The 11,630-nt window shown below is 41.2% G+C and overlaps 1 protein-coding gene across 9 annotated transcripts in view; it reads right to left on the reverse strand.

Moving 5' to 3' along the window:
- The window catches only part of LOC122542310 (uncharacterized), a 370,387-nt gene extending 360,576 nt beyond the window's left edge, over positions 1–9,811 (reverse strand). For 3 of the 9 annotated variants that reach the window (XM_087978363.1, XM_087978364.1, XM_043679925.2), the window contains exon 1: positions 8,837–9,808. In XM_087978363.1, coding sequence (XP_087834489.1) covers positions 8,837–8,962 — 126 coding nt within the window. In that variant the 5' untranslated portion in view covers positions 8,963–9,808. Of the gene's footprint in view, positions 1–8,836 lie in introns of all 9 variants that reach the window. The other 6 variants (XM_087978361.1, XM_087978360.1, XM_087978367.1 and 3 more) reach the window with 3 other exon arrangements.
- Positions 9,812–11,630: the final 1,819 nt, after the last annotated feature.

The following is an 11,630-nucleotide window of genomic DNA, read 5'->3' on the forward strand; positions in this document are numbered from 1 at the left end:
ATCGGGACTGGACCCGCTGTGCTCAGGGCAATCTGGGGTGCCTGAGCCAGGAGCAGTGCTTGGGCCCATGATTGCTGTCCAAGACTCTGTATCCAATCTCCTTTACCCTCTCACCCTTCCCCACCTTCCCTTCTAACACATGCTCCTCCCTACTTATGTTTACAGTCTAAATCCTTGCCCATTTCTCTCTTCAGTTCTGAAGAAAAGTTATATTGGATTTCTGTTTCTCTCTCCACAGATGCTACTGCACCTGCTGAGTTTCTCCAACACTTTCTGTTTTTATTTCAGAGTGCTTACGTCTACAATATAAGGAGGCATCATACAAAGAAGGCCTCAGGGTGACCAGGTTCAGAGTCGATGCTTAGAAAGTTCTTACAGTTGGCATTTGCCTTGGATGCATCTCTTCATTCTCCCATGACAGACATACACCATCAATTTAGCAATCTCAAAAATGGGTATTAGTCTGAGAAATCTTTTACCCTGTAATTTGGTTGATGACCGAGTTGATAAAGGGGATTGCAAAGGCAATGGGACATCAGAGCATATTTCACTGACTTGAGACATCCTAGACATGGGTGACCTGAAATAAAAACAGACAGTGCTGTAGAAGCTCAGTAGGCCTGAACTGAGCTCACGTCGCCAGTCTAATATGACCCTTCTTCAGAACTGCTTGCTTAACCAATGAGACCACTATTCGATTAAGTAAGGATCAAGAGGAATGGAAACAGGGTTAAAATTAGAGTCAAACCAAGTACAGTAAGAAACCCAGAGTGGGAAAGAAAAAGACAGCAAGAAAGAAAATAAAGAGACAGAAAGGAGATGTAAGAAAAAGATTCAAATTTATTATGTTTTAAATCACTAAGCATTTCCTTCATGCAGGAATGAGATTCCACAGTTTCTTTCTGGGCACAGAGAGCTTGATTAGCCCCGTATTAACAATAGTCACATTGTTAGAAAGGTATTGGCTACATTTATTACAAACTATTGTTTTCTCTAGCAATTTAGATGGGAATTAACATGTAAAATACAGCAACGTAACAGAAGCAATCGATCAAAAGGTTTGAGAGATTCATAACTCAGTATATCTTTTTTTAACCCTTGGTTTTGTGGGAACTTTGCACAATACTAGAAACATGCAAACCCATTATTGTTCCAGCAAGATTTAGGTCAATAAGTTTCCAGTTAATCAGATCTTATGTAGTTTGTGTCCAAACATGGATTCCATTAGTGTACAATGTGCTTTTCAAGATTTCAATCTCCTACCCAAGTTCCTACTTAGCAAAAGTAATTAATATTTTATTCCATTTACATAACAACATTAAAGCTCTGAGTTGGCACATTTGCAATATAGTATGCCAGCTCACTCAGAGATTTTCACAGGGACTTGCCTGATGAGTAGGGGTGAGCTTGATGCAAACACTGATGCATGCTTCATCAGTTACAATCATGTATTTGTCACTGGCTTGTACTATGCTTGGAAGGCTTTTTAAACTAACTCCCTATGACCTCGATACATAAAGGAAAATGTCGTGGAGAAAACGGATAGGTTACAAGTTACAATGAACTCTTCAGAGCCTGACAGTTACATTAGGTGTTCAATATAGTTAGGTTTGACAATTTGGCGCATCCAGAAAATAATGGCCAATCTAAACCAAACATCATTTTATAATGTTCAAAACTACACCAAACAGTACTGCATAAGATTTATATCATTTTCTAAAAAGGATGAATCAAATCTTCAATGGTGAGATTGATTTATCTATTCATACCCATTGTCAAGGCTACCGTTACATCTTTGGGCCTACTGCCCTTGCTGCAGATCCCTTTCAAACTCATTGCCTTGGCTACACTATCTTTTGCTTCATTCATTAATAGGATGTAAGTGATTGGCGTTTATTGGAATCTAGATTACAGTGGTGCTGGAAAAGCACAGCAGTTCAGACAGCATCCGAGGAGCAGTAAAATAGACGTTTCAGGCAATAGCCCTTCATCACGAATACAGGCAGATTGCCTGAAGTGTGGAGAGATAAATGAGAGGAGGGTGGGGGTGGGGAGAAAGTAGCATAGAGTACAATAGTTGAGTGGGGGAGGGGATGAAGGTGATAGGTCGAGGGGAGGGGGGAGCGGATAGGTGGAAAAGAAGATAGGCAGGTAGGACAAGTCATGGGACTGTGCTGAACTGGAAGTTTGGAACTGGGGTGACAACTCTAATCTAGACTCTGGTTTCCAGCATCTGCAGTCATTGTTTTTACCTGATGTGGCAAATAGGGATGAGCAATAAATGCCAATCACCAACTTCTTCAACCACGGTTTGGGGTCGGTATACAGGTAAGGAGAGAATTTCCAATACTTTATAGTGAAGGAATGATAATACACTTCAAAGTCATGGATACTACATGACTTGCAGGAGGTAGTGCTCCCAGACACTTTTCTTTGTGTAGGTGGTGGAGGTCTCAGGTTCAAAAGATGCTTTGTCAGATATTGTAGAAAAGATTCACAAGAATTATTTCAAGGATGAGGAGCTTCAGTTGCATAGATAGTTTGGAGAAGTTGGAGCTGAGGTCCTTGGAAAAGAGTTTTGATCGAGATATTCAAATTCATGAGGGGTCAGGACAGGGCACACAAGGAAAATTTTTCTCACTGAGAGAAGGAAAAAGAAGAGGACACAGATGCTAAGACAATTGTTAAAAGAAACAATGGACATTATTTTCGTGCACCAAACAGTTAGGATTTGGAATGCTGTGCTTGTGAGTGTGGTGGAGGCAAGTTCAATTGAGGAATTCAAGAGGGAATTGGATTATCATCTGTAAAGGAAAATTGTGCAAGCCTACATAGAAGATGCTTCTTTGGAGAACTGCTATAGACAAGATTGGTCAAATCTAGTAACTATTCTGTGAATATCTTGTAGATATGCATAATGGTACCACTGAGCACGAGTGGGGCAGACTGTCAATGTTTAAGGTAATGGTTTGATGCCAATCAAGTGGGCTGCTTTTTCTGAGATGATTTCAAGATTCAAGCATTGTTAAAGTCACACTCATCCAGCAAGTGGAGAAGTTTTAATAGAAATGTTCAAAATCATGATGGACTCAGATTGCAAGATTCTGGTTCAACTGGTGGAAGGGTTAAGAACTAGAAGATACCAGTTTAATTTGTGTGTTGGAATTAGCTCAAATGGTACAGCGGTCCTTTCAGCATGCACAAAACAATGGGATTCATCTCCACATTCTCCTTCTCCAAATGGCATGCAGTGACTAGTGCAGTGCCACAGGGATCAATACTAAGATCCCAGGTATTCACAGTATATACTAATGATTCAGATGAGGGAACTAAATGTTATATCTCTATATTTGAAGATGACATAAAGCTGAGTGGGAGCTGTGAGCAGGATGCAGAGATGCTACAGTTCTGAGGGTCACTCAACCTGAAATGTGAGCTCTGATTTCTCTCTGTTGATGCTACCAGACCTGCTGAGCATTTCCAGCAGTTTCGGTTTTTGCTTCAGTGCGATTTGGACAAGCTCAGTAAATGGTCAAATGCATAGCTGAATCAGTATCCCTGTAATGTGAATAAATGTAAAGTTATCTACTTTGGGAGCAAAACAGGAAGGAGGATTATAATCTGAATCACTATATAAGAGAGGGGTATGTGCAAGGAGACCTGGGTGTCCTCATTCAACAGTTACTGAAGCATGCAAATGCTGTAGACATTCAAGAAGACAAATGGTATCTTAGTCTTCATCGCGAGAGATTTGAGTTCAGGAGCAGGAATGTCTTGCTGCAATTATACAAGGTCTTGATAAAACCACAGCTGGAATATGATATGCAGTTTTTGAAGGTTTACCAGGCTCAATCCTGGATGGCAGCACTCACATATGAAGAGAGATTGAATCGGTTTGAGTTCACAAGAATGAGGAGGTTCTCACAGAAATCTATAAAGTGCTAACAAGACTAGGAAAGGGTGTGCGAACAAGACTAGAACAAGAAGGATGTTCCTTATTGGGGAGTCCAAAACCAGGGGTCACAGTCTAAAGATATGGGGTAAACCATTTAGGACTGAGAAGAGAATTTGCTTTCACCCAGATAGTGATCACCCTGTAGAATTCACTACCATTGAAAGCAGCTGAGGCCAAAACATTGTATGATTTCAAGGAGTTAGATATAGCACTTGGGCCTAAAGGGATCAAAGGATATAGGGGAAAAGTGAGAACAAGTTATTGAGTTGGAGGATCAGCCATGATCATACTAAATGGAACAGCAGAGTTAGAAGACCGACTGACCTACTCTTCCTCCCATTTTCTATGTTTCTATTAATTTAAAATGGTTGGCAAAATCAGAGTGACACAAGGAAAAGCCTTTTTATGCAGCAATTGGTTAGAATCCAGAATGCATGAGAGCAGATACACATTGGAGCTTTGAGAGGGACATTGAATAAGAGCCAGAACAGTAACAATCTGCAACACTGCAGGGAATGGGCATGGGAGTGGGATTAACTGATATACTTTACAGACAGCCAGCATGGAAACAACAGACTGCAGGGAATGGGCATGGGAGTGGGATTAACTGATATACTTTACAGACAGCCAGCATGGAAACAACAGACTGAAGGGCCTTATTTTATGCTGTGTGATTCCTTGGTTCTTGTGAGATGAAAGGCAGATGTTCTATTGTCATAGAATTACAGAATCCCTACAGTGTAGAAAGCGGTCTTTCGGCCCATTAAGTCTGCATCAACCCTCTGAATAGCATCCCAATCAACCTCACCTTTCAACTCTATCCACATTACCCCACTTGTACTATAGCACTTTCCTGATGAAGAACTTACACTCGAAATGTCGACTCGCCTGCTCCTCGGATGCTGCCTGACCGGCTGTGCTTTTCCAGTGCCACACTTTTCGACTTTGATCTCCAGCACCTGCACTTTGGTCTCTTATGGCCAATCCACTTTATCTGCAGATCTTTGGACACTGGGAAGAAACTGGAGCACACAGAGGAAACCCACGCAGAAACAGGGAGAACTTGCAGACTCCACGCAGGCAGAATTAAACCCAGATCCCTGGTGATGTGAAGCAGCAGTGTTAACCACTATGCCACCATACCATCCCCCTGCCCCGGCTCCCCCAGATGATGGTTTTTATTAGCACCTCTATCCCCACCTTCAGTGGATTTTCAGAGTGAAAAGTGCTTGCTGACAACATCCAAAACAGCCAGGGTCTGATGTAAAACTTGTGCCTCCTTGTTCTGGACTCATTCCACCACCATAATCAGCTTTGCTCTATCTTCCTCTTGAGTCCTTTGCCCAAAGGCAGGTCCAAACTACAGAGTAGCCGCACTGGTCGGGCAAGGAGGCAAGTACTGAACCAGCCTTCCTAGAATAGTGTCAAACTCCCTGCTGCTGACACCAGACTGATTTGCAACAGCCAACTGGCTTCCTGAGGAGTCGGAGACACTGTGGCAACATGCACGTTGTGGCCTGGAGCTATGGATATTGACAGTATTATATAATACTAAACTTCGTGTTGTGTAATCTGACAGAATTAACAACTCAGAGTAAAAGCACCTCTGGGTAACAATTGTAATAGGATCAAATTTTACATCCAGTTTGAAAGTGAGATCTGTGGGTCTAAGAATATTGTACAGACTTTGTCTTTCAATTCTTGCACTTTCTAAAACTATGGACTGAAGTGAGAAAGAACTGTTTTAAAAACAGGGATTTATAAGGATGTCTGAATGTTTTGAAAGCTAGCTAAGTGATACCTTTTGTGAACCAGCAACATGCATATAATTTGGAGCCTAGGGGTTGTTTTCAAGTGAAGTTGATTATTTTGTGGACAAGGGACCAGTTATCAATGACCAAAATGCTCTGACTGCCAACAACTAGGGGACTGGTTGTCAGGTGGCTAAACAGCTTGGGCTGTGAACCAGACAGAAGGATGCTACGTCAGACTAGAAAAGAAAACAGGTTTGCAGTAGCCAGGAAACTCTCTCTCTCTTCTCTCAAGTAAGCTACTTAAAACCTGAGAAAACCAGCTTAACCTTCTTTCAGCAGGTGCACAGGTTGTGACTTTGCACTGGATAAGTCAAAGACCTTCATTAAGTTAAATGCCACTCTATGCAAACCAGTGGAAGCATTCAAAAAAAAAGGTTGAGGAGAAATCTATGAATCAGTGAGAATCAAACGAAAAGATCTTCTCAACAAAGACTTTTGGGGTTTCCCTCCGCCCATGTTTTTTCTCCCTTAGTTTACATCTGTTGGTTATGGACAAAGGGGAGTTTAAGATGTAGATATGTTGGACTAGGGTGAACAAGGTCAGAAGTCACACAATACCAGGTTATGGTCCAATGGATTTTATTGAAATCATGAATTCTCACGGCACTGCTCCTTCATCAGGTGAAGTGAAGTACAGAGGCACACAATTTATAGGGAAAGAGATCAAAAGATCGCAGAAATGGTGAGAGGAGCGTGTTGAAAGGCTTAACAAGTCTCTGCAGGTAATCAGAAGTGTCAGGTGGTGTGAGTAAAGTGTCAACAGCTGAATAGCAAATGAAGGGATGACCTATGTTCTGATTAATTGAGGCAGAGAGATAATTCCAAAAAATTTAAAATAAGAGAGTGCTGGAGACTATGAATTCTGTGTTTGTGCGCTTCTCTTCACTTCACCTGATGAAAACTTGTGATCTGAAATAAACCTGTTGGACTATAACCTGGTTTCATGGGAGTTTATGAGGTTTAGAGCTTTTATTTGTAGGGTTAGAGCCCTCACTGGTATTTAGTTATTTTTATTTCATTCTTTGATCAACTTTGGTTTGGAGCCGTGAACTGGGAACTGTGAGTAGCTGCTAAAGAAGAGATCTAGCAAGCTTTTGTTTATTTGTGAGACCAGACCAATTTCAGGTTGGTTCCTGATCAAAATCAGGAGCTGGGAAATGGTTCCAGCAAATCTAGAAAAGACATTATGTTCAAGCAGATGACAAATGTTGAATGGTAACTGAGGCCTCAGAGGAGATGATCAGTCTGTCAGAAAGTGGTCAGTGTTTAAATTGGGTTTTAGCCTCCATTTTTTTTTATGAAAAAGGAATCTGGTTGTTCATGTTGCAACGTAAAGATTTGAAAGCTTCCTGCCTAACTTCCCTTCTCAGCTCTTAGAAGCTCAGAGAGTAGAAAGCTACGTTATATATATTAATGCCTTGATGGACATCTTCAGAAATCCAACCAAGAAACCATCAATTCTGCCTGCGGAACAACAAATCACTTACGTAATATGACCAGTTTTGTTATTTTCTTTTAATTGTGCCTTATCTGTATTCGTTTGTCTGTCTGTATTGTGTGTAGACAGAGCTGAAAACAAAGGTCTTTGATGTTAAAGCGTAGACCAATTAGATTACTCTGGTGTCAGGAATTGATTTTTCAGAGAGTATGGGATTGGTTATTCAAAAAATCCGTTTAGAAGCCATTTTGGTCAATTTTGAGTGTCTTTTAAGGCTTTAAATTTTACCATGTTACGAATACAGAGATAGAAAGGCTGTTTTGTTTCAACTATCTATCGCCATTTCATAACAGTAAAGTTTAGCTGATTAATTTAATTGCTTACCTGTGGTAAGAATCTATTTACGTGTAATAATGATTCTTCTTCATTAAAGAAACCTGGTACATGCTTTCTATCAACCAGCACATTTTGTAAAAACTTGGAATATGCACATGCGGTGCCATAACCCTAAAGGGCTATGAACTAAGATTTTGAAATGGAATCAGGCTGGATCACCCTTTTCCCAATGGTGCTGTACACAATGGACCATACAATCTCCTTTGCTTTTTTTTCCACGCTTCTACAATGCACACTAGTTATAAATGCATTTGTTTCAAATGAAGATGTCTGAACTTCTCCTTTCAAAACATTTACCAAAGTGTATTTTCTTGTACTTTGTTTATTTGCATCTCACACATGCAGGAAAAAAAAGCTAAACTTCATTCATTGTCCCTGTAAAATGGGATTATGCGTGAACAAAACAGAAAGGTTATGTTGAACAGATATACAAATTTGGTTGGAGACCACACTTCACAGTACTGTGTGCAGTCCCAGTCTTCACACTATAAAAGGGTTGCAGACACTGGAGAAAGTGCACAAAGGATTTACAAGGATGAACTTAGAAGTTATGCCCATCAGGAATAACCATACAGGTTGGGGCTCTTTCTCTAAAACAAAAGAATCAGGGTTGACCTAATAGAGATTTGTAGATTATCAAGGGGCTTGATAGGAAAACATACACAAAAAAATATTACACTTGTCAGAGAGCCTAAAACCAAGAGGCACAAATATAAAACAATCACAATTAAATCGATTAGGGAATTCACTCGAAACAGTTTTTAACCAGAGGGCGGTGAGAATGTGTATGAGTAGTTGAGGAGATTGTCAGATGCATTCCAGGAAAACTAACAGGGTAGCAAAACAGAAGAGATTATACTAACGAAGTTTAATGGGGAATTGGAGGGTGGAGGAGGCTTTAATAGAGCTTAAATCCCAGCAGTGCCCATGTGGGCGAAGGGCCTGATTCTATACTATCGTTTACATAATTCTTAATAAGTCAACTGTTAGAAATTTGTGGCAAAACTGCACCCTACAATAAACTTTTATGTACGTGTTCTCCAACATTTGAGAAATAGTATTTTAAATATGTTTAGTGAACGTTTTAAACGCATTCATATTTTATCAAATTAAAAATTCGTTGACCTCGCTGGGTAAATGCCCAGCCTTTAATCCTCTCTGAAAGCCCTCCTAGTGTTTTCACATAATATACAAAAAAACCCATAAATTATTAAGAATTAGTTCTTGTTTCACCTGGTTGTCATCGCGACCGTGGTCTTTTCGATGGAGATGAAAAGCTTTGAAGCAATTCTGGCACCTGCTCCTGTCAAAAATATTCGCCTCGAACTTTAAGCAAGCCACTGCGTTGACAAAAGGCATCGCCCCCGAATACTTACTCGGGGCCACAGGAAAATAAGAGATAAAGTTGCTTTTTGTTTAAAAACAAAGAAATTTTTTGGTGATCTTGCCCCACGTCCCTTCAACCGAAGACCAGGACAGAAAACTCCACACGAGAGGCCAGTTGCACAAATGTCAGCGCAACATTTCTGCATTATTTGGCTGAATTTCTGCATTATTTGGCAGGAAATGCAACAAATCTTCAACTTTCCATGTGGAAAACCAGCTACAAACACTGCGCTCGGAGAACTTTTCCGCACAAAACCTGAAGCAACAACATTCCGGTCATGAAACTCCTAGAAAAATAATCCCCAGCATTGCAAAATGCAGTCCTTAAAGATATATTTGTTGTACACTGTGACTGACAGCTCCCTACAGTCCATGGTGGGAAGGGGGGTCCGTAATCAAACAAATTGCAGCATTTCAAAGAGTTTCACCACAAGTGTTGTTTCCTTCGGAGGTTAACAAGGTTTCCAGCAAAATCGCATTGAATAAAACTACCCGTGACTCCTTCTGGAAAAGACGCGTCGCTTTCTTAGACACGTTTTAAGTTGTCATCTAATACAGAAGTTGCAGCTCATGGTACCCTACGTTGCGGCTCTCATTCCCCTGGCTGCAGAGTGACGGTCCCACTTGGAGGTCTGCACTGCTCAGTTGCATCTGCGTTGCCGCCTAATTGCGGCCAGAACCCACCCCCACGACCGGTCACGCAGCACGCCGGTGCTGAGCAGAGGATTTTTGTTTTAATAAAGTAGTTCTAAATATGTTATGACACACCCCTTTAGCAGGCGACACTTAAAACCAGGCTTTCTATCTCGGAGGTAGGGACATTACCACCACAAGAAGCACCCTCTTCCCCTCCCCACCAAGCTGCTGAGGCGTCAGGTGATATCCCTCCTCTCCCCGCCCCCTCCTTAAAGATACAATGAAAAGGGAAGAACTGGCAGCTTTAGTCATATTCGATTATTTCAAGAGGTCCCAGTCATTGCAGACAGGAATGAATCAGCTCCTCTAGGGTCCTGCAGGTAGGGATGGTGCCAATGCAAGACGTCCTCTTCTCCCAGGATCAGCGGTGGAGGTGGGCACTTGGTTTATAACAATCTCATCCACCTGGGAGGATCACCATAAATTCCATTATCTTTTCTGATATCTCACATTCACTATCTCTGCTTTGTACTCACCACCCACACCTCTATTCATAGAAATATACAGGCATTAGAAGCACAGCTGATCATCCAACCCAGTCTCTTGTTCCTGTTTTGTCCCCTTTAGCCCTAAGAAATGTAGACGATAGGAGCTGGAGTAGGTCATTCAACTCCTCCAGCATGCTCTACCATTCATAATAGCATGGCTGATCATCGAGCTCAAAACCCAGTCCTTATGTGAAGAGGGCCCTGACTTGCTTGGAATTCCTGTGCAGGGCCTGGACTTGTATCGGATGCTACACTTATTGTGCCAGGAAGCCCTGAGTGAAGGCTATCCACCTTGATTTGACCAAAGACTGAAATAACAAAAGGCTGGTATCTCTGGTTGAGGGGATAAAAAATGCAAAAAGGAAGGCAAGGTAATTCGAAGAGGATTTTGTGAGCATTCAGGAAGGTTCAGAGTGTGAGTGTTATGAAAAAAAGTTCAATTTATGAGCTGGGTGTCCCTGTGCACAACGTCCTTGTTACTGCACTGTTGTTGGTGCAGCACTGAAATGTGGATGCACCCTCTAAATGCATCTTGAAATGCCATGAGGGTTCTGAGAGGCTGTTATGTCAGATGCCAAAACTAAAGTCATGGACATGGAGTGAATGTGGTCAGTGCCCAGAGCATATCCTGAGATGTTGATATCTGGTTTCCAGCATAGAGCATACTCAAATCAAGCAGTGACCTGAATCTGCCAGATGCTCACTGCAGTTTCCTTGTTGAGTTTTCTATGTCGTGCTTTTTTGGAGACTTTGGCGAGATGGAAGGCTGAATATTAATGAGTGACTTGGGCTGTTAACAAGGCATTAATACCAAACTAACAACTTGCCACTGCCTAGCATAATCACAGATGGAATGAATTGATCTCAATGCTAAAAAGGGTCTTGTCGCACATCATCCAATTCTGCCAGATATTTTTGCCATAATCTGCTACTCAGACTCCAATAACATTTTGAACACAACCAAGAACTAGGACTTTACCAGTTTTCCCATTCATGGAAATTCACTGGTGTCCCACTGCACAGGTTTCTTGCTGTTTTCCTCCTTGAAATAGTCTGGGGTGCGGGTTGCAGTGAGAAAAAGAGAAGATGCGAAATAATGGGGCAAAGAGGTACAGAAATCTATTGAATAAATGCAATCTGCCACATTTAACCAGGTTAACTGAGAAGAGAAGAAATTTCTTCAAAAGATTTTGAATCTTTGGAAATTCTCCAGCAAATGCTCATTCATTTAGAGATCATTTAATATAGGATGCCAAGAGAACGGAGGGATGACGATAATGCAAGAAAATACAGGCAAGGCAGATTAGCCATATCCGTACTGAATGATGAAGCAGTTCAAAGAGCCATTGGCTGACTTCTACTCATATATTTATGAATGAATACATTATATGTTTTAATAAACCCTTAAATGGCACGTATCAACACTGCAATTCTCTTGATGGCCTATAGAGCACTAT

Source organism: Chiloscyllium plagiosum, unplaced genomic scaffold (genome assembly GCF_037043375.1).
Source record: "Chiloscyllium plagiosum isolate Xiang-an unplaced genomic scaffold, Cpla_swu_hap1 HiC_scaffold_33, whole genome shotgun sequence".
Lineage (NCBI taxonomy): Eukaryota > Metazoa > Chordata > Chondrichthyes > Orectolobiformes > Hemiscylliidae > Chiloscyllium > Chiloscyllium plagiosum.